The sequence below is a fragment of the Rutidosis leptorrhynchoides genome, chromosome 3, assembly GCF_046630445.1.
Source record: "Rutidosis leptorrhynchoides isolate AG116_Rl617_1_P2 chromosome 3, CSIRO_AGI_Rlap_v1, whole genome shotgun sequence".
NCBI lineage: Eukaryota > Viridiplantae > Streptophyta > Magnoliopsida > Asterales > Asteraceae > Rutidosis > Rutidosis leptorrhynchoides.
This window is the reverse complement of record NC_092335.1, coordinates 95,764,993-95,788,719: the sequence shown is the minus strand read 5'-3', so window position 1 is coordinate 95,788,719 and position 23,727 is coordinate 95,764,993. Positions and strand designations below refer to the sequence as shown.

The window sequence follows — 23,727 nt, the reverse complement described above, 5'->3', positions numbered from 1 at the left end:
ATAAGATTAAAAATAATGATAATAAAAGTTCTCGTCCCTCCCTCGGGTAAAGCAATTTCGGTTCAAAGACCTAGTCTTCAACTTACGACGAATTTTAAAAATCATATTCTTAACTTAATGAGATAAAGTAAATTTTTGTTTTTAAATTCACACAACTTAAATATAAAATTCAAAATTAATATTAAAAATTCACACCAAACTTAAAATTTGAAATGCATAAAATTAAAAATTTATATTTTAAAAATTAAAAGTTCACACCAAACTTAATTTAAAAATTTATAAATTCATATCAAACTTATATTAATTTTTCAAATATTTACAATTTTAAATATATTGTTTTTACAGAGTTTACAATATTAATTTAAGATTTAAATATTAAGATTAAAAACATGGTAAAAATAAAATTAAAAATCTTTTTGTCTTTTTATCCCACTTTAATCAATCAAATATTATCAAAAATATGCGCCCCTCTTTTCGGTAAAGTATTTTCGGTTCCAAGACCTAATTTAACTCATGACGAATTTTTGAAATATTTTGGTTTGATTGTTTAAAGATATTTATACCTTAAGAATAAACGTTAAATTTCGCAGTGATGTAATAAATTTTTGAATGATATCAATAATTTCGGTCGCCAAACCTAATTTTATTTAATACCAATTTAATACTTTTTAGCGAACAAATTAGCGTTTATTATCAAAAGGTTAAAAATAAAAACTGTACAGACATACCTGTGAAATAGATTTCTTAGTTATATGATCTTTCCCATTCATAAGATAGTCGGTTTAATTGGTTTTCCATGGCTACATAGGCGTAACCTCGAGCATTCAGTATCTTTTCTTCTAAACATATGAACGGTCCGTCTCTGCATAAAGTAACAAATTCGGTATTTGAATAGGTTTGATTATTTGAACATTTACCTCCATGTGACCATTTTCCGCATTTGTGACATCTTTCTAGGTGTCGTGCTCTTCTTTTCGCTGCGGATTTTGATTTTCCTTTACCAAATTGTAACTTATTATCTTCGCATCTGGATTCTTTTCTAACTCCGTCCATTCTTTCTCTGATTACTGATACTATTTCACTCGGGAGTATGTTATTATTACGTTTAGTGATCAAAGCGTGTAGCATTAGACCATGGTTTAGTTCACAGGCAGTCTTCATTTTGTAAAAACCTAAAAAAAAATAAAAATTCAGAATGGGGGGAGAAGACTAGTTCTTTAGGGTCTGCTAGGGAAAGACCATTCGGGTTTCATTTTCGAGAACTACACGAAAACAGACAATCTAACTCTAACAGAAATACATATTATCCTTTAAAGACTTGATTCTCCCCACACTTAGTTAGCTGTGGTGTCGAAATTGTGATTAACTTCGTTGTCGACTTCCATCGGACCATGTATGTAATGTTTAACTCTGTGACCATTAACTTTAAATTCAATCCCATTTGAATTTATTAATTCTATCGTTCCGTATGGGAAAACTCTTTTGACTATGAATGGTCCAGACCATCTTGATTTCAATTTTCCAGGAAATAGCTTGAATCGTGAATTGAAAAGAAGAACTCTGTCTCCTTCTTTAAATTCTTTTGAACTTCTGATTCTTTTATCATGCCATTTCTTCGTTCTTTCTTTATAGATTAACGAATTTTCGTATGCTTCATGTCTTAATTCTTCTAATTCATTTAGTTGACTTAATCGTAGACGTCCGGCTTCATGTAAATCAAGATTACATGTTTTCAAAGCCCAAAATGCTTTGTGTTCAATTTCTACTGGAAGATGACATGCTTTTCCATAAATAAGTCTAAAAGGTGTGGTTCCAATTGGAGTTTTGTAGGCTGTTCTAAAAGCCCAGAGTGCATCCTCCAATTTAATGGACCATTCCTTCGGATTTGATCCTACGGTTTTCTCTAGAATACGTTTTAAAGCTCGGTTGGTATTTTCAACTTGTCCACTTGTTTGTGGATGATATGCGGTGGAGATTTTATGAGTTACTCCATATCTTTTAAGAACTTTCTCAAGTTGATTATTACAGAAATGAGTACCCCGATCACTTATTAAAGCTTTCGGTGTTCCAAACCTTGCAAAGAGACGTTTTAAAAAGTTGACTACAACTCGTGCATCGTTAGTTGGGAGAGCTTGTGCTTCTGCCCATTTAGATACATAATCAATGGCTACGAGTATATATAGATTATTATGAGATTTTGGAAATGGACCCATAAAGTCAATACCCCAAATGTCAAATACTTCACATACTTGGATGACATTTTGTGGCATTTCATCACGTTGACTTATTTTTCCGGCCCTTTGACATGCATCACAAGATTTGCAAAGAAGGTGTGCGTCTTTGTAAATTGTTGGCCAATAGAATCCAGCATCATAAACTTTTCTTGCTGTTAGTTGAGGCCCATAATGCCCTCCTGTTGGTCCTGTGTGACAATGGTTTAAAATTTTACTAGCTTCATCTCCAAATACACATCGGCGTATTATTCCATCGGGACAACTTTTAAACAGATGTGGATCTTCCCAGAAATAGTGTTTTATATCACTGAAGAATTTCTTTCGTCTTTGGTACGATAATCCTTTTTCAAGGAATCCACAAACTAAGTAGTTTGCATAGTCTGCAAACCATGGGATTTCTTTATAATCTATCTTCAATAGATATTCATCAGGAAAGTTGTCTTGTATGGCTGATTCATTTAGAACTTCTAATTCGGGATTTTCAAGACGAGAAAGATGATCAGCGGCGAGATTTTCTGCTCCTCTTTTATCTCGGATTTCAATATCAAACTCTTGTAAGAGTAAGATCCAACGGATTAATCTTGGTTTAGCATCTTGTTTTGAAAATAGGTATCTAAGAGCAGAATGGTCGGTATAGACCACCGTTTTTGCTAGAACGAGATATGATCGAAATTTGTCAAAAGCAAAGACAATAGCAAGGAGTTCTTTTTCAGTAGTTGTATAGTTCGTTTGTGCTCCTTGTAACGTCTTACTAGCATAATATATAGGTTGAAATCGTTTTTCAATCCTTTGTCCTAAAACGGCTCCCATTGCAAAATCACTTGCATCGCACATTAGTTCAAATGGTAGATTCCAATTTGGTGTTATCATGATCGGTGCATTAGTGAGTTTCTCTTTAAGAATATTAAAAGATTTGATACACTCATCTGAAAAGATGAATGGCGCATCCTTTTCTGGGAGTTTATTCATAGGAGTGGCAATTTTAGAAAAATCTTTTATGAAACGTCGGTAAAAACCGGCATGCCCTAGAAAACTCCTAACTCCTCTAACATTGGTGGGATGTGGAAGTTTAGCAATTACATCTACTTTAGCTCTATCCGCTTCAATTCCTTCTTTTGAAATTTTATGTCCAAGAACGATGCCTTCTTTAACCATGAAATGGCATTTCCCCCAATTAAGTACTAGATTTGATTTTTCGCATCTAATTAGCATTCGTTCCAGATTAACTAGACATGATTTAAATGTATCACCGAAGACTAAAAAGTCATCCATGAATACTTCCATGCATTCTTCTATCATGTCATGAAAAATCGCCATCATACACCTTTGAAAGGTTGCAGGGGCGTTGCAAAGTCCAAATGGCATTCTTTTGTAAGCAAAAGTACCATAAGGGCACGTGAATGTGGTTTTCTCTTGATCTTCGGGTGCTATTGGAATTTGAAAATATCCGGAAAATCCATCTAGAAAACAATAGTAACTATTTCCGGCTAATCTTTCCAACATTTGATCTATGAAAGGTAAGGGAAAGTGATCTTTTCTGGTGGCGTCATTTAATTTTCTATAATCAATACATACACGCCATCCTGTTACAGTCCTAGTAGGAATAAGCTCATTTTTCTCATTTGTAATGACAGTCATGCCACCCTTCTTAGGCACGCATTGAACTGGGCTTACCCATGGACTATCAGAGATTGGATATATCAAACCTGCATCTAGCAGTTTAATAATCTCTTTCTTAACTACATCTTGCATATTAGGATTTAGTCTTCGTTGGTGTTGCACATACGTTTTATGACCCTCTTCCATAAGGATTTTATGTGTGCAATACGAAGGACTTATTCCTTTAATATCATGAATCTTCCATGCAATGGCTGGTTTATGAGCTTTCAACACAGAAATGAGTTGTGATTTCTCATTTTCAGTAAGAGAAGACGATATTATTACAGGTAATTCAGATTCACCATGTAAATAAGCGTATTCCAAATGGTTTGGAAGTGGCTTTAACTCTAATTTCGGAGGTTCTTCTATCGATGATTTATATCGATATCTGTCTTCTTCTTTTAGCATTTGAATTTCTTCTGTTGTTGGTTCATATCCATTAGCTATAAGTGTAGCTAACATTTCAGCTTCATCAATTGGTTCATTACCTTCTCCTAAAGAACATTCTCCTGTTCCTTGTAATTCTGGAAATTCTTCTAATAATTCTGCATGTGCATCTATAGTTTGAATATAATAACATGTATCATCTGCAGATTGTGGTTGTTGCATTGCTCTATCAACTGAAAAGGTAACACTCTCATCCTCTATACTTAGGGTCAGTTTCTTACCGAACACGTCTATCATTGCTTTAGCCGTGTTTAAGAATGGTCTTCCTAATATGAGAGGAACTTGAGAATCTTCTTCCATGTCCAAAACAACAAAATCTACTGGAAATACTAAAGTACCAACTTTAACTAGCATGTTCTCCATTATCCCTCTAGGATATTTTATTGATCTATCGGCTAGTTGTATGCTTATTCTGGTTGGTTTCAATTCTCCAAGGTCTAGTTTAGTGTATAGTGAATACGGCATTAGATTTATACTAGCACCTAAGTCTGCCAATGCTTCTATTGAACTAAGACTACCCAGAAAACATGGAATTGTGAAACTTCCTGGATCAGATAATTTTTCTGATATCTTATTCAACAGCACTGCTGAACAATTAGCATTCATAGTAACAGCCGAGAGTTCTTCCATTTTCTTTCTATTTGAGATTAGATCTTTCAAGAATTTAGCATATCTAGGCATTCCTGAAATCACATCAATGAAAGGAAGATTTACATTTATCTGTTTAAACATATCCAAGAATTTTGATTGCTCGGCTTCAAGTTTTTCTTTCTTCATTTTACTCGGGTAAGGAAGTGGTGGTTGGTATGGTTTAACATAAGGTTTATCCTTAACTGTGTTATCTTCATTAACCTTTTCAACTACCGGTTCTTTTTCCTTATCTTGATCAGGTTGTGGTTCTTGTGGAGTAGGAATAGTTTCATCAGAAGTTACAGGTATTTCAGGTGGTTTAAGTGTTGTACCACTTCTTGTGGTAATAGCTTTAGCTGTTTCATTCCGGGGGTTAGCATTTGTATCACTAGGTAGACTTCCCGGTTTTCTTTCACCTATTAATCTTGCTAGGTTACTTACTTCTTGTTCCAGATTTTGAATAGAAGCTTGTTGATTTCTAAATGCTTGAGCATTTTGTTCATTGGTTTGTTTTTGAGATGTGAAAAACTGTGTTTGAGATTCAACTAGCTTCGTCATCATATCTTCTAAATTCGGCTTTTTATCATCGGTTTGTTGTGGTGGTTTGTTTTGAAAATTAGGTCTTTGCTGATTGTAAGTATTATTGGATACTTGTTGATTGCTAGGACCTTGTTGGTTGTTGTATGGAATATTTCGGTTATAATTCTGGTTTTGATTGTAAATCGGTCTTGGCGGTTGATAATTATTCTGATAATTATTTCCAGGCCTTTGGTTTATGTATGAAATATTCTCTCTTTGTTCCATTGTTAATTCAATACTGAGACAATCTTTTGTCAAATGTGGTCCTCCACACTGCTCACAACTAATTCGTATTGAGTGAATATCCTTAGTCATCTTTTCCATTCGTCTTTCCACAGCATCTATCTTTGCGGAAATGGAATCTAAGTCATGGCTAGAATCGGCTCTAGCTGCTTTAGATGATCTAATGATATCTTTTTCTTGGTGCCACTCATGTGAGTGGGAAGCAGTGTTATCAATAATTTTGTAAGCATCAGTTTCGGTTTTCTTCATAATAGAACCACCAGCTGCTATATCTATGTCTTTCCTTGTAGTGATGTCGCATCCTTGGTAGAATATTTGTACTATTTGACAGGTGTCTAAACCATGTTGCGGACATCCTCTTAACAACTTTCCATATCTTGTCCACGCCTCATATAGAGTTTCATTCGGTTTCTGTGTAAACGTAACAATTTCTGCTTGAAGTCTTACGGCTTTAGATGCAGGGAAGAATTGTTTAAGAAATTTGTCAACTAAAACGTCTCATGTATCGATCGCCCCTTCAGGTAACGATTCCAACCAATCTTTGGCTTCTCCCTTTAAAGTCCAGGGAAATAACATGAGATATATCTGTTCATCCTCCACTTCTCGTATTTTAAATAGTGTGCAGATCCTATTAAAGGTACGTAGATGTTCATTTGGATCTTCCTTCGGCGCACCACTAAATTGGCATTGATTAGTCACCATGTGTAGAATTTGTCCTTTGATTTCATAATCTGGCGCATTAATGTCTGGATGAGTAATTGCGTGACCTTGGCCAGTGCGTTTAGCTCTCATTCGGTCTTCCATACTTAGAGGTTCTAGATTCTCCATAATTGAATTTGTTGAATCGGTATCACTAGATGATTCTGATTTAATAGTTCGTTCCTCAACAATCTCTGTTTGAATGATTGGTGGCTCCGGAGGAAAGTTTAGTGGTTCAGGATCTATGAACCGTTCCTGAATATTTTCCGGATTCTCAATTGTGATGTTGGGTTCAAAAAATGGATTATCGGAAATTTGAACTGAAGTACTTGGTCGACTGGATGACGATTCTAAAGAAAAATCAACGGCGGTTATATTTGCTAAATGTCTTGATCTAGTTACAGGTGGTGAACGTACAAAAGGTGATGAACGTCTTGCTCGGTGCATTCACTGAATATCCTATTAGTTTTTTAAAAGGAAAGAAAAATTATAATAAGTTATCCAATCAATAGACTTTTCTGATTTTGCCCACGTTTCGAATAGCCAAAAGATGCAGCAGAGGGGCAGGATTCGTTTGGTCTCAATATAATTGAGGACTGTTTGGCTCCAATAACCCGGTCCACGTACAAATCCAACTATTACTACGAACCAGAAAATTTTGATGTCTATTAATTTAACCACTTAAAATAAATTTTCGTAATTTTAAGAAATTTAGATAAGAAGTAGAAAAAATTCTAAGTCCTAAAAACTAGAATAGCGAGAAATAAGAGAGAAAAAGAGTTCGTCGCAAAAGGTAGAAAAAGAAAAAAAATGGTTGAAAAATAAAAGGTGACGGAAAAATAAAAGAAACTTATAAAAACTTAAAAATACTTGACTAACCTAACCTTATTACTACAACTAACTTAAAATTATAATCGCAAATTGAAATTACTAATTCGAATGACAATTGATACATAGTAAAAGGTCTAAAATTATTAAAGCTTACAAGGAAAAACTAAATCCCAAATGGAAATAACTTAAAAAGAAACTAAAACTTAAAAAGGCGTCGTAAAATTCTAAAGCACCTAAATCTTAGTCTAAAGAAAAAGCACTTAAGGAATTCTACGGCAAAGCCTAAAAATCTAGGAGTAAAAATAACTATAGCAAAAACTAAGTTTAAAATTAAATATGAGCTAAAAATACAAATATTACGCTACAACGATTAAAAAGGTACAAAATATAAAAATATACAAAAAGTTGTAAAAAGTACAATTTTTATAAAAATATTATTTTTATATTATTTTTTTTAATAAAACTACTAATTTTACAATTTAATAAAACTAATTAATACTAAATACATAAATTAAATAAAAAGTAAAAATAAAAATAAAACTAATAATAATAATAATAATAATTAGGTTTAAATAATAATTATAATTAATAATAACCCGTAATTAATGCAGGATTAGGGTTTTTTGTCGCCTGTCAGAAAGGCTCCGCGAGTTGCGGTAATTAATACATCAAACCCCGCGACTCGCGGGGTTCAGAAATTCAGTTGCCAGATTTAAATTCGACGCATTTTCTTTATTTATTTTTTTTTTTATTTTTTGTTTTCTGTTTTTTAAATAAATAAAAGATATTAAAATAAAACTTATATTTTTATAAACTAAACTAAAAATAAAGAAACTTATAAAACTTATTTTTACAAAAACGAATTTTTAATAAAAGTAAACTAAAAATCTTTTTTTTTTTATTATTAGTGTTGCGCTTCCGGCGTTTAAGAGTGTTCCCCGGCAGCGGCGCCAAAAATACTTGATATTATGCGAGGTGTATATAAAATAGTTATTAATTTTAGCAGGAAATACTATTAAATACGATACAATTTTACACAAGATATTTATTTATTTATAGAATGGATATACTTAAACCTTGCTACAACACTTATAGGCAGTGTACCTAATCGTACAGTAGTGTAGTTTTTAGTAAGTCCGGTTCGTTCCACAGGGAAATCTTTAAACAAAGCTCAACGCTATATTAGTTTACTTTTATTAAAAATACAAATATATATATAAGTAATATTATTATTATAAAGGGGGGTTTTTACCGTTTAATGACCGGTTTGTCGATTTTAAGACTTTAGTCGCAGTTAAAACCTAATGTAAAATATAAAATAAATACAAGACTTAAATTAAAGCGTAAAGTAAATAACGATAATGAAATTGCGAATAATAAAAGTGCGATAAAATAAACTTACGATAATTAAAAAGTACGATAATTAAAAGTGCGATTAAATAACAATAACTAAAAGTGCGATAATTAGAAGTGCAATTAAATATAAAATAAAGGAAATTAAATATGAAATAAAAGAATTATGCTTATTTAAACTTCCGTAATCATGATGTTTGACGTGTTGATTTTAGTTTTATGCCCATGGGTTAATTGTCCTTTGTCCTGGATTATTTAATATGTCCGTCTGGTTTTTGTCCATAACAGTCCATCAGTCATAAATAGAAAGTGCGAGTGTCCTCATCAAATTATTCTTATACCCGAAGTTAAATATTCCAACTAATTGGGGATTCGAATTGTAACAAGGTTTTAATACTTTGTTTAATGAATACACCAGGTTATCGACTGCGTGTAAACCAAGGTTTTACTACTTTGTTAACAATTACACCAATTACCCTTGAATGTAATTTCACCCCTGTTTTAATTATTCTAGTGGCTATTAATCCATTCCCGTGTCCGGTTAAATGAACGATTATTCGTACATATAAATACCCCGCCCATCGTGTCCGATCGAGTGTATATGGTAATTTATAGGGACGCCCAATTGTAAATCTTTATATTAACATTAACAAACTATCATTTAGTTAAACAAATATAAAGCCCATTAATAGCCCATAGTCTAATTTCCACAAGTGTCGTTCTTTTGTCCAAACCCCAATTATGGTACAAAGCCCAATTACCCAATTTTAGTAATTAGCCCAACATCATGATTACTTCGTTTTAAATAAGCATAATAATAACTTAGCTATGAGACATTAATGTAAAAAGGTTGAACATAACTTACAATGATTAAAAATAGCGTAGCGTTACACGGACATAATTTCGACTTACACCCTTACAATATTCGCTAACATACCCTTATTATTAGAATTATAATTAAAATTAAAATATAAATTATAAATATAAATATAAATTTTACGTATGAATGAGGAAGAAAAAGATGATGGTTTTTGATCAGAATTCGGTTGGCTTTATAGGCAGTTTTCAAATTTGGGGCTCCGCGACTCGCGGCAAAATCCTCTTCAAACTCCGCGAGTCGCGGAGAATGAAATTACAGCTCAGTCCTTGGAGTCTTTCTCTGCCGACGGTTTTATATTTGGTTTTTTATTTATAAATATAATATATATATAATTAATATAATTAATTATATATTATATTATATTTATATACATAGTTAACTTGTAATTTTTAGTCCGTTGCGTCGAGCGTTAAGAGTTGACTCTGGTCCCGGTTCCGGATTTTCGAACGTCCTTGCGTACAATTTTATATTTTGTACTTTGCGTTTTGAATCTTGTACTCTTGTAATTTCGAGACGTTTCTTATCAATAATTGGAACCTTTTTGATTGTCTTTTGTACTTTTGAGCTTTTTGGTCGTTTGCGTCTTCAATTCGTCGAATCTGTCTTTTGTCTTCACCTTTTATTATTTAAACGAATATCTCTTGTAAATAGAACAATTGCAACTAAAAGCTTGTCTTTCTTGAGGAATAATGCTATGAAATATATGTTTGTTTTTAGCATTATCAATCTACTTTCGATTGCATGATACTTGTCGTTATTGCCATGCTACTTACTGTTACACATGATCTAGACTGTTGTAGTTACTTGGCCTAATACGTGCTTGCTTTATGACTTACTGACATGGAAAATTTATTTTTCCTTGTTCAGGTGTCGGATATTCCATCTGCTATCATTTTAGGTAGCGAGTCAGACACTTCAGCCACTTCTCCTGCCACTGTTGCCGCTCCCCCGATCCCGTCGGCGACACACTCTAGTGACCCAGGCGCTTCGTCCTCCTGAGCTAGTAGTCATGCGCCTGCCCCAGTGGGTACTGCAGACGGAGCCCAGGACCTCCTGGAGATTCCAGCTCCACTTGCCCCGGTACCTCAGGAGCCACAGCACCATCCCGGTGGTGTTGTGATTCCCGCGGAATTTGGGGAAGGTCCATTCCGTAATCAGTATCGTCATTGGTGCCGACGCGCTCCTGATGGACGACTCGTGCCGATCCCGCCTTTTAGATACCGACAGATGATGGCCGCCCGAGGAGAGCCAGTACAGCCACCCGTGCAGCCACCTCCACATGATTCAGATGACCCGTCATCCGACGACTCATCCACAGACGACTCTAGTGACGATGACTCCTACAAGGAGGACCCTAATGATGCACCTGTACAGCCACCCTCCACCCCGCCGAAGAAGCGGTACCGTTTCGATGGTACCGTCATTCCCGGGATCAACGGAGGTCGAGCATTCACTGACGCATATGGTCGGCGTCGTAGGGTTACCGCCCGTAAGCGGCTCGTGCCGTATCCTGCTGATCCCTTCATCCGTAAGCCTTACCGCTTCGCAGCCTCTACTTCTGGAGCCGGACCGTCTGCACCGCCAGCTCCACTAGCACCACCCGTACCGACTGCACCGTCTGCCCCACCCACTCCCTCTGTCGAGGAACTGATGAGGGAGGTGGAGATCCTCCGTGCTCGGGTAACTGAGCTCGAGGACCAGATGTCCCACGTATTGGACATCCTACACCCACCATCACCGTAGGACTTTTGTAGTAGATTTCATTATGTAATCTAGTTGTAGTTTTATGTACTACTTATGTATTGTACTAACCTATGCTGATGTATGAAACTTATTATTAATGAATGGAACTTTGTGTTGTTTACTTTTTGCACAAGTGTTCTATTTACATTACTGTATGTTGATTCTGTGGTATTTGTACCTGGTTGCTCTACTTAATTAACATGTGTTGTGTTGTTTACATGTTGGTTGTTGTATACTGTATTATTACTATTTGAATACTGGATTTTGACTTGAGTCAAAAATTTTGTTTAGAACATCATGGCCAACGGAAGATCAACACCGACCACAGCCCAAATCGAGGAGATGATTGCCGAAAGGGTAGCCGCAGCCATTGCGAAAATGCAACCCCAAGCTCCACCGCCACCGCCACCGGTTATTCAGCCCATTTGTAATGGGTGCACGTACAAAGAGTTCTAAAGCTGCAAACCCCACAATTTTAGTGGAACGGAGGGGCCGGTTGGTCTCACTAGATGGTTTGAGAAATTAGAATCTGTGTTTCGAGTTAGAAACTGCTCAGAAGCTAATAAAACCAAGTTTGCTTCATGCACTCTGTCTGACGGCGCACTAACATGGTGGAACACGTTGGCTCAAGCAAAAGGTATTGATGAGGCATTTGCTACTCCATGGGAGGAATTCAAAGGGGCCTTGATTGAGGAATATTGCCCTAGGACTGAGATCTAGAAGATAGAGATTGAGTTTATGCAGTTGAAGGTCGTGGGGAATGATCTCGATGGTTACAATCGTAGATATTTGGAACTAGCCCTGATGTGTCCTACCATGGTCACCCCGGAATTCAAGCGTATGGAGAGATATTTGTGGGGACTTCCTAAGTCCATTAAGGGAAACGTCACCTCATCCAAACCACCCAATGTCCCGGAAGCGATGCACATAGCGCATACTTTAATGAACCAAATTATCATCGATGAACTGGAGAAGGCTAAGTCTGAAGCGGGTAGTAGTGAGAAGCGCAAATGGGATAACAACAGGGGAAGGACCTATGATCAAAACCCAGCAAAACGACATGAGGGTTTCAAAGGAAACAACAACGGTGAGAACTCCAACCCCAACTATAAGGGAAGCTTACCACAATGCAAGCGGTGCTATAAGCACCATACTGGGTATTGTAACGTGGTTTATGAAAAGTGCCAACGGACTGGACATATCGGTAAGGACTGCAAGGTCACCACCCTGAATGTGAAGGCGAACCCTAATGGACCGAAAAAGTGCTATGAATGCGGACAGACGGGCCATTTCAGAAACGAGTGTCCCAACCAGCGAAAAGACGGCGGACCACCGCGTGGTAGAGCTTTCAATGTTAATGCAAGGGACGCCCGTGAGAACCCCGACTTGGTGACAGGTATATTCACTATCAACAATCTTTTAGCTTCTATCCTATTTGATACTGGTACCGATAGAAGTTATGTATGTAGACACTTTTGCAATAAGATTAATTGGTCGTTAGTCCCGTTAAAAGAGAGTATGCTTGTCGAGGTCGCCAATGAAAAACTTGAGAAAGTTGACCATATTAGTCGAGGAGCTATTATCAATATAGCTGGTGTGGATTTCGAGATTGACCTAATACCCATTAAGTTGGGAAGCTTTGATGTTATTTTCGGTATGGACTGGTTGACCAAGATAAGGGCCGACATTATCTGTGGAGATAAAGCTCTTCGTATACCACACGGAGACGGTGAGCCACTGATCATTTACGGAGAGAGATGCACCTCGAAGCTGAACCTTATTAGTTGCGTGAAAGCGCAAAAGATCATGAAGAAGGGACATCTTGCTGTCCTAGCACATGTGAAAATGGTAGAAACCGAGGTGAAGAGTGTGAATGACGTTCGAATTGTGAACGAATTTTCCAATGTCTTCCCTGAAGAATTGCCTGGATTACCGCCGCCGAGAGCAGTAGAGTTTCAGATCGATTTAGTACCAGGAGCTGCACCTGTAGCTCGTGCACCTTATTAACTCGCACCTTCCGAGATGCAAGAATTACAGAGCCAACTACAAGAACTACTTGACCGTAGATTTATCCAACCAAGTTTCTCGCCTTGGGGTGCACCTGTTTTATTTGTGAAGAAGAAGGATGGATCCTTCCGCATGTGTATCAACTACCATGAACTCAACAAATTGACAATCAAGAATCGGTATCCTCTTCCCCGCAATGACGATCTTTTTGATCAACTTCAAGGATCGAGTGTTTACTCTAAGATCGATTTGCGATCCGGTTATCACCAGTTGAGGGTGAAGGAAAGTGATGTGATGAAAACTGCATTCAGAACTCGTTATGGTCATTATGAGTTTCTCGTGATGCCATTCGGTCTAACCAACGCACCTGCCATGTTCATGGATCTCATGAATCGTGTCTGCAAGCCATACCTGGATAAGTTCGTTATCGTCTTCATAGATGATATCCTCATCTACTTCAAGAGCGAAGAAGAGCATGAGCAACACCTTCGATTAGTGCTTGAACTCTTGAGGCAAGAGCAACTTTACGCCAAATTCTCCAAGTGTGAATTTTGGTTGAAGGAAGTCCAATTTCTGGGTCATGTTGTGAGCGATCAGGGTATCAAAGTTGATCCCGCCAAGATTGAAGCTATCAGCAAGTGGGAGACCCCCACTACTCCGACTCATATTCGCCAATTTTTAGGTCTCGCCGATTACTACCGAAGATTTATCAAAGGTTTCTCTTTGATTGCGCGTCCTTTGACCGCGTTGACTCACAAAGGGAAGAAGTTCATTTGGAAACCCGCACACGAATCAGCATTTCAAACCTTGAAGAAGAAGTTGACCACCGCACCTATCTTATCTCTTCCTGAAGGCAGTGACGATTTCGTCATTTATTGCGATGCTTCGAAAAGTGGTTTTGGTTGTGTACTGATGCAAAGATCAAAGGTTATTGCCTATGCTTCTCGTCAACTGAAGATTCATGAACGGAACTACACTACTCACGATCTTGAACTCGGAGCCGTTGTCTTTGCGCTCAAATTGTGGAGACACTATTTGTATGGAACTAATAGCACTATCTTCACCGACCACAAAAGTCTCCAACACATATTCGATCAGAAACAACTGAACATGCGACAGCGACGATGGATCGAGACGCTAAATGACTATGATTGTGAACTTCGTTATCATCCTGGTAAGGCCAATGTTGTAGCTGACGCTTTGAGCCGAAAGGAGAGGATGGCACCTCTTCGTGTACGGGCTCTGAACATCACCATTCATTCAAATCTCAACAGCCAAATCCGAGTAGCCCAAAATGAGGCTCTCAAGGAGGAGAATATATCTCATGAGCACTTGAACATACTTGTCTCTCGATTCGAGGTTAGGGAGACTGGACTCCGATGTTATGCCGGAAGAATTTGGGTACCTTGTTATGGAGATCTACGGAACTTTATACTTGATGAAGCACACAAATCGAGATATTTGATTCATCCCGGAGCGGGCAAATGTACCACGATCTTAAAGAATAGTATTGGTGGCCGAATCTTAAGAAGGACGTTGCAACTTATGTTGGTAAGTGTTTGACTTGCTCGAAAGTTAAGGCCGAACATCAAAGACCTTCTGGATTACTTCAACAACCGAAAATCCCGCAATGGAAGTGGGAGAGGATAATGATGGACTTTATTACTAAGCTACCAAAGACGGTGGGCGGATACGATACCATCTGGGTTATCGTCGACCGTCTCACTAAATCTGCACACTTCTTAGCCATGAAGGAGACGGATACGATGGAGAGACTTGCTCAACTATACATCAAGGAGGTTGTATCTCGTCATGGTGTACCTTTATCGATCATCTCAGATCGCGATCCCCGTTTTGCTTCTAGATTTTGGCGTTCTTTACAAGAAGTCATGGGAACCCGTCTCGACATGAGCACTGCATATCACCCACAGACCGACGGGCAAAGTGAATGAACGATTCAGACTTTGAAGGACATGTTGCGTGCATGTGTCATTGATTTCGGAAAGGCCTGGGAAAGGCATTTGCCGCTAGCCGAATTCTCGTACAACAACAGTTATCACTCGAGCATTAATGCCGCACCTTTTGAAGCGTTGTATGGCCGCAAGTGCCGATCTCCTATTTTTTTGGCCGAAGTAGGCGAAAAGCAAATCACTGGACCCGAGGTAGTCCATGAAACAACGGAGAAGATTGCCCAGATTCAAGCGAGACTTAAGACGGCTCGTGATCGCCAAAAGAGTTATGCCGACCTTAAACGTAAAGACTTTGAATTCAACGTCGGTGACCGTGTAATGTTTTAGGTTGCACCTTGGAAAGGTGTGATTCGTTTTGGAAAACGTGGAAAGTTAAACCCACGATACATTGGTCCTTTTGAAATCTTGGAACGTATTGGACCCGTTGCTTACTGTTTGGATCTTCCAACTCAATTGAGCTCCGTTCATCCTACCTTCCACGTATCAAATTTGAAGAAGTGTCTTGCTACACCAGAACTTGTCATATCACTGGAAGAACTTACAATTGATGACAAACTCCACTTCGTGGAAGAACATGTCGAGATTATGGACCGTGAGGTCAAAACTTTGAAACGCAACAAGATTCTGATCGTCCGAGTACGATGGAATGCCAAACGAGGACCTGAGTTTACCTGGGAACGAGAGGATCAAGTATCCTCACCTTTTCCCAACTCCTCCATCTACCTCAGCTTAAAATATCGGGACGAAATTTTCTTTAACAGGTGGGTAATGTAACGACCCTGGATTTTTCCCAAATGTTTATTATTAATATTTATTATTAATACTTGCGCTTTATTAAATGTATTTATATACATTTACTTGTTATCGTATTTAATTTTTCCATGGCCCGACTAGTCTTTGTGACACGCGTACTTTTCACGAATAATATTTTTGAATATTATTTACATTCATGATTAATTAACATTAGTCATTTTTAATTAACTAAGGTTAGTAGTTAATTACTTGAGCTTTTATGTATTTAATTGCATCCTTATTTGGACTTGGGCCTTTAATTAATAAATTTGGACTAGTAAGCCCACTCTACACCCATAATGGACTTGTAAGCCCATGTTCTTAAGCTAGTATTACATTAATGTTAAGCATGATTGATTAGGTTAATTTAGAGACAAATTACACAAGCATGCTACACCATACTCCCATGCAATTTATCCTTACTACTTTTCCTAGCATACAACATTAACCAACACATGAAAGCATCCCATTTGACTTCCCTTTTAAGCCAAAACCGTCCACCCCTTTGTAAACATGGAGAGTGTTCTTTTTTTTTCAAACTTGTTATTTACTACTTGCATTTCACTTCCATTTCACACACAACAGCTTACACTTCAAACTCTCTCAACTTTCTCTCTAAAATTGTAAGCATCCTAACATTTTATTTCTTTCTTTTCTCCTCTAAAACCTGTGACCTTTTACACACATCATCATCATCTAAATTACTTGCTTGTTACTTGATTATTGTTGATTGTTACTCAAGATCAAACTTCCTAGTTTGCATCTTTATAGATCTTGGTTACTTTCCATCTCTTATTTGATGAAAACCAAGAACAAAGAACCTAAAACTTACTAGTTTGTGGTTCTATATTCAAGTGTTTTCAAGACTAAAAATTCATAAGTTTATAATCTTCTTTGTTTTCATGTTTGTAGACTTGAATTTTCAAAACTTTAGTTTGAATCTTCTCAAGTATGAAGCAAATATAAACGAAATACTTGTAGATCTAGTTTATTTCTTCATTTTTACTTACTTTAAATTTATGTTTGATGTTCATGGTCAAGTATTACTAGTTAAAACTTGATCTCATACTTCTTGAAACCAAAGTTAACTTTGAAGGTTCAAGAACATGGAAGTATAACTTTTTAGTTATAACTTCATATACGTGTGTTGGATTTAACTTAAGAACTTTAGATCTAGACTTTTGGGTCTAGGATCTTCAAGATCTAACTAAGAACTTTGTTCTACAACCTAAGATCTTGTTTGCTTACGTTTAAATTTCAAGTTGTAGCTTAATATTACTTGTATAACTCTTGTATGTGTTGGATCTAAGATTTGGATGTAACTTTGGTTCATCAAACTTCATACAACTCTTAAGTGAGTTGTGCTACATGTCTTAGACTTACACTTGTGTCATGATAGTCAAAACTTGGTTAATATTACTTTTAGAGTTCATGTATGTGTCAGATCTAAGATCTTGATGTAACTTTGGTTCATCAAACTACTTGCAACACTTAAATGAGTTGTGCTACATGTCTTAGACTTACACAAGTGTTATGATGGTCAAACCTTGGTTAAGATGATACAAACACATCAACGAGTTGTATACTTGAAGCTATATGCATCAAGGATGAGAACCGTGATAAGCATCAAGCACCAAGAACCCACCAGAACCTACTGTTTACTGTTTTCTGGAATAGACCCTAATACCTGGGCTACTTTAAAGTTGATTTTCAGTTAGCTCTGTTCGAGTAGATAATTTTTCGTTTAAGACTTGTCTTAATCCGAGTTACGGTTTAGGATCTATGGCCCTCCGAGTGTCACTATGTCCTTTAACGTTGTGCTGAAAATTCTGACCTACTCGCACTTAGACCGTTGCCACGGTCAAACGCATACGAGTTTGCTTCTGGAATTTTTATCACAACTAAAGGACTCATATATGGTGCCATGGCCACTGGTCTCACCTTATTTCAGTAGGTATAGAGGCCGTGGTGACTGATCAAAGTCAGCCTTTGTTTTAAACTCTTTTCATGAATGAAACTTACTTTACACCTTTTGTTTGATGATGAATGATGATGACCTTTAAGACCTAATTTACATACACTTAAACCTATTGGGACGATTTACTGACTTAGTACTATTTGACTTAGGTTGAGGACTTTCCTGACCTACGTACTTGCTTACTTCCCGACTCGACTTTACCACTACTTTACTACTGTGAGTTATAGCATCCCTTTTTACTTTAACTATTTTGGGAACTGAGAATACATGCGCATTTTATGTTTTACATACTAGGCACGAGTACTTAAACTTTATATATGTGTGGGTTATACAACAGCATAAACATTCCCTTTAGCTCAGGAACGTTTAGTCATTGGTTTTTGAACCGGTGAACGCGAATCTTAGATATGGATCCATAGGGTTTGACATCCCCACTCGGGCTAGTAGCGCTAGAATTTAACGGGTGTTTAATACTTCGTAAACATACGCACTCGCCAAGTGTACTATCAGGGGGTTAAAAACGTTAAGTTAGTTACCAAGTGCCCGCGGTTAAACATATACTTTATCATACTGTTTTGAAACGCTCTTTGTAGCGCTGAAATCTCGTGGCCTACCTTACATACTGTTATACTTAAACTATAGCTCACCAACCTTTGTGTTGACATTTTTAAGCATGTTTTTCTCAGGTGCTTAAGGTCAGCCGTTTCCGCTGTTGTACTAGTCTTGCTGTAGACACCCGCTGCTTTAGAGATGTCACCACATGAACGTTTATCTTGCATTCATAAACATTATTACTTTTGAAACTATGATTTGTAACGACCTATGGGTCACATACTATTATCCTTGCTTCACTTCATTGAAGCATACTTTTGATGTAAAACATTCGACGTTAGTTATGACGTCACCTATTATCATGTATGCAAACTTGTTTTGAAAACGCATATAGTGTTTGACCTTGTAATGATCCTGTTGTTGATGGTCCGTACATGTTAATTTAGTACGGGGCGTCACAGCACGTGTAGTTCGTCCAACCTTCATGTGTTTGAGGTTAAGGGGTTAACCTCGGGATTCTGGGTAGACGTATATATATATATATATATATATATATATATATATATATATATATATATATATATATATATATATATATATATATATATATATATATATATATATATATATATATATATATATATTGTTGTTTTGTAGCTAATCTTGTGGATTTGGCTTGGTGGTATGTGATGTATAGCTTGCTAGTTATACTTGAATGCGGTATGTGTTTAATACTTGATACGTATTCATTTTATGCATATGTATGTATATAGTATGTTTATCCTCACTAAGCTTTATAGCTTACCCTCTCGTTGTTTATATTTTTATTGATTCACAAGGAAGAGGTGGCAAGGGTAAGCGCGGGGACTAGTGGACTATTGCGGGTTGTCTTAGAAGACTTGCTTTTAGATTGGACTTAAGATTGGGTAGTGCAATCTCAATCACCATGCTCGGCTTTATGTAGAATTTAAACGCTTTGGGTCAAAAGTGTCAAACGTGATATGTTAAAACGGGTCATTGTGTTCCCGGGGTCGTTGTGCTCGTGCCGTGGATTTAAAGTAACTTAAAATATGTATTTATGTCATTAAACATGTTTTGGGGTCAAATTATGTTTTGTGGGTGTTAAAATTCGGACTTATGTATTAAGTTGAACACAGAATCAGAATGCAGTTTGAGCCGCGTCGCGGCCATAATAGGCGCGTCGCGATTAACAGTGTAAAACGGTAACAGAATCTTTTGAAGCTGCTGACCATCAGGTCCCCATATGGGCCGCGTTGCGGCTGAAGACGGCGCGACGCGCCTGTGTGCTGACAAAGGTGGTCAGCCTAAAAAAAAAGGGTGTCGTTTTTCATAAACGGGTTTAAGTCGTTTCAGTTATGGAGGTGGGTTTTGCTTCTAACCGCCCCATGCTCAGCCCTTTTACCGTTAACATTCTTCCATTGAAAATCTTTATTGGAACGATTTTCAATCTTGAATGAAAGTACATTTGAGGTGCCGTCCCAAGTCAAAGTCCCTGATGAGAGTGGAATTAACCCTTGATCCGCCAAGTTTTGGAAGAATCCTTTATTCGACGAAGCTTTAACCGCACCTATAAACAAATAAAAAAAAGATAATTATCATCTTTAAAACCATATTTGAACACCTTACAAACCCTAATTACTATCGCATACACTAATTAACTTTCTCCCTGTGCGTGTACGGATCATCAATATAATTATAATTAACTAGTATTAGATCAAAACTTACAAATGTATTATGAAGTGGAATAGTACGCGTACGTACGTAAGTAATACATGCATCGTGGCATGTATTACTATCGCCCATAATAACAATAACTTGAAATATTGCAGTTGCAATTTAATTTGTACCAAGTTTTAGCCAACCTACCACACGATACCCTTCTATATATACTCGTCATTCAAACTTTTTAGCTACATTCACTATCACTTGTATACTTGCTTAACATTATACAGATTAACGATCACATTGCCGTTTTTAATTAATGGCATCCTCAGTTGATATTTCGGCGATAAGGGAGGCTCAACGGGCACAAGGTCCAGCCACTATTCTTGCTGTCGGCACTGCAAATCCGTCTAATTGTGTCTATCAAGCTGATTATCCTGATTACTATTTTCGTATCACTAAAAGTGAACACATGGTTGATCTTAAAGAGAAATTCAAGCGCATGTGTACGTATTCATTTGATCTTAGTTTTTTCCTTATTTTTCTTCGTTTATATATAGCTGTTAGATAAATTAACATACTACGTAACATATATATACGAGTTTAAAGACCATAAGTTCAAGTCGTGATTAATTAATCTAGCTTGATACTTGTGTTAAAAGATCGTGAAATATAATCTAGAATTAATTTGTTAATTACTTCAAACCGGATGTTTGGTATCGATCGAGTGCACACGTAAATTGTTGTTAGTACTTTGAACATCAAAGCTTTGATTGATCATGTACAACACAATTTTAGGTTTAAATGCATATAATAATAACTGTTACTTTGTCTTGACCTCGCGGATGCAAGCTTTCTATATATTATAACTGTCACCAACAACCTCAAAAAAGAAAAAATATTATACGAATAATTGGACAACTTTAGTGACAAGTTTCGCCACTTCCAGGATATGTTTTCTGTTCAACTTTTTGCAGATTTTAGCTACACTTAAACCATATGTTAAGCCAACCATCCCATCTCGTAGGGGATGAGCTGGCAACAAACCCAACTTTTTTTTCATGTCATGGGGTGTTGGTTTTTTTTTTTTTTTTCTCTTTTCTTTTTTTTGGATGGGCATGGGCGGAAAGCCACCAAGAAACAACACCCGTGAGTATTTTTGATTGGCCATATTTATTTGTTTATAAATTATTTTATCATTTTAATAAATTTATTTTTATTCAATTTATCAAACATATTTTACCAGGTCACCACTACAATTATGATCTACGTACTCCAAGTCTAACTCATACTATCATAACTTTATATTTTCATCCGACACCGCAACAAATGTTGTTTGTTATGGCTTTTAGTTAAAAAAATAAGATCCAAAAAAAGGTTTGGAATTTTTTCTTAATTTATTTCAAGATACTACAAAACAGTCATACAAGTAAAGTGCTACTAACAACTCTAACTATCAATTTAATGCATGAAATTTGCAGGTGACAAATCTATGATAAGAAAGCGATACATGCACATTACAGAGGACTTCCTAAAAGACAACCCACACCTTTGTGAATACATGGCCCCATCACTCGACACCCGTCAGGACGTCGTAGTGGTCGAAGTCCCAAAACTCGGTAAAGAAGCCGCCACAAAAGCCATCAAAGAATGGGGCCAGCCCAAATCCAAAATCACCCACCTCATCTTTTGCACCACATCTGGTGTCGACATGCCCGGAGCCGATTACCAGCTAACCAAGCTCCTCGGTCTTCGTCCTTCGGTTAAACGCTTCATGATGTACCAACAAGGTTGTTTTGCTGGTGGTACGGTTCTTCGTCTAGCTAAAGACCTCGCAGAGAACAACAAAGGTGCTCGTGTTCTTGTTGTTTGTTCCGAGATTACAGCTGTCACGTTTCGTGGACCGAATGATACTCACCTTGATTCGCTTGTCGGTCAAGCGTTATTTGGGGACGGAGCGGCTGCTGTTATAGTCGGGTCGGATCCTGACTTGACAACAGAGCGGCCGTTGTTTGAAATGATATCGGCTGCACAAACAATTTTACCGGACTCTGAAGGCGCGATTGATGGACACTTGAGGGAAGTTGGGTTAACTTTTCATTTACTTAAAGATGTCCCCGGGTTAATTTCGAAGAATATTGAAAAGGCGTTAACGCAAGCGTTTTCACCTTTGGGGATTAGTGACTGGAACTCGTTGTTTTGGATCGCGCACCCGGGTGGTCCAGCTATACTGGACCAAGTGGAGCTCAAACTTGGTCTGAAAGAGGAGAAAATGAGAGCCACTAGACATGTTCTTAGTGAATATGGGAACATGTCTAGTGCATGTGTTTTGTTTATTATTGATGAGATGAGGAAGAAATCGGCTGAAGATGGTGCGGTGACTACGGGCGAAGGGTTAGAGTGGGGTGTTCTGTTTGGGTTCGGTCCTGGTTTAACGGTTGAGACGGTGGTCCTTCATAGTCTCCCAACTACTATGTCGATTGCGAGTTAATTAAGGTTGTGAAAGGTGTGTTTTTCTGAAGTCAAGTATCAAAAAAGGTTGTTAACTTAAAATAAAAGCATGTATTTTTGGGTTCTTTTTTTTATGCCTATGTATAATAATTTATTTGTAAGGTTTACGTGTGTGTTATGTACTTGTTAAATTTGTATGTTCAATTGAATATTGGTTAAGCGTTGTTGTAATTACGTTTGTTATGTCTGATACATTTACTTGATAGTTTCAAAATCAAGAAATTACGGAGTAATTCACAATAGAAAACTTGATTATGCTATATAAACAACAATCACAAATCAAAATATTACTACCTTCTTCATATATTTAAAAAATATTACCTTCTTCATATATCTCATATATATGCCAAATTGGATATTGTTAGTTACATTACTCCATGTAATATACAAAAGCGGAAGCGATTGGTTTTATTTGATAAAGAGAACACAACTAACAAATTTATATAAATAATTGCATGTTTTTCGAAAATTAATACGTAATTGTAAGGCTAGAGCGGTAACTCTTAACGAGTCAAAAACAACAATGTATAGAGGAGGTGAGATCTAGCCAATTATTTTTAATTGGTTACCACGTATAAAATAGTTATAACAACCAATAAAGAAAGACCAACGAATAAAAAAAGAGAGTTTTAAGAAGCGATATTATTTACGAGTAATTTATTTATTCCATATTTATGACTATATTACTAAAGTCCATAAACAACTTCTTAGTAAGTGACAAAAGCGACTTGAACGTACCATGCTGACCGGGTCCCTTCTAATAATTACTAACAACCAACGTATTGAATCCTCATAATGAATTAAGAATCACGCAAAGTCCAGCTAATGAGCTAAACAATAAATGTATCCACGTAAAGTCGTAAACAAACATCTTGCACCATCATCATTAGAGGGATCCCAGCCATTCGTGACGAGGGCCCGTCATGGCTATGTGGA

General features: G+C 36.9%; 1 protein-coding gene across 3 annotated transcripts; it reads left to right on the top strand.

Annotated features, from left to right (window-relative positions):
• Positions 1-20,556: 20,556 nt before the first annotated feature.
• LOC139896521 (chalcone synthase) lies at positions 20,557-22,945 on the top strand. Of its 3 annotated transcripts, none has more exons than XM_071879161.1 (2): positions 20,557-20,786; positions 21,762-22,945. In XM_071879161.1, exons 1-2 carry the CDS (start codon positions 20,600-20,602, stop codon positions 22,769-22,771), a joined length of 1,197 nt encoding a protein of 398 aa, XP_071735262.1. In that variant the 5' UTR covers positions 20,557-20,599; the 3' UTR covers positions 22,772-22,945. The 3 variants fall into 3 exon arrangements, with proteins under 3 accessions (XP_071735262.1, XP_071735263.1, XP_071735264.1); XM_071879162.1 differs by lacking the exon at positions 20,557-20,786 and adding an exon at positions 21,255-21,429; XM_071879163.1 differs by lacking the exon at positions 20,557-20,786 and adding an exon at positions 21,531-21,657 and having other exon boundaries at positions 21,762-22,944.
• The last annotated feature ends 782 nt before the right edge of the window (positions 22,946-23,727 follow it).

What these genes read in the sequence shown, in the direction of transcription:
- LOC139896521 (XM_071879161.1), top strand. Translation starts at nt 20,600, where the DNA reads ATGGCATCCTCAGTTGATATTTCGGCGATAAGGGAGGCTCAACGGGCA. An exon ending in AGAGAAATTCAAGCGCATGT is followed by an intron (nt 20,787 to 21,761) that starts GTACGTATTCAT and finishes TGAAATTTGCAG; the next exon opens with GTGACAAATCTATGATAAGA.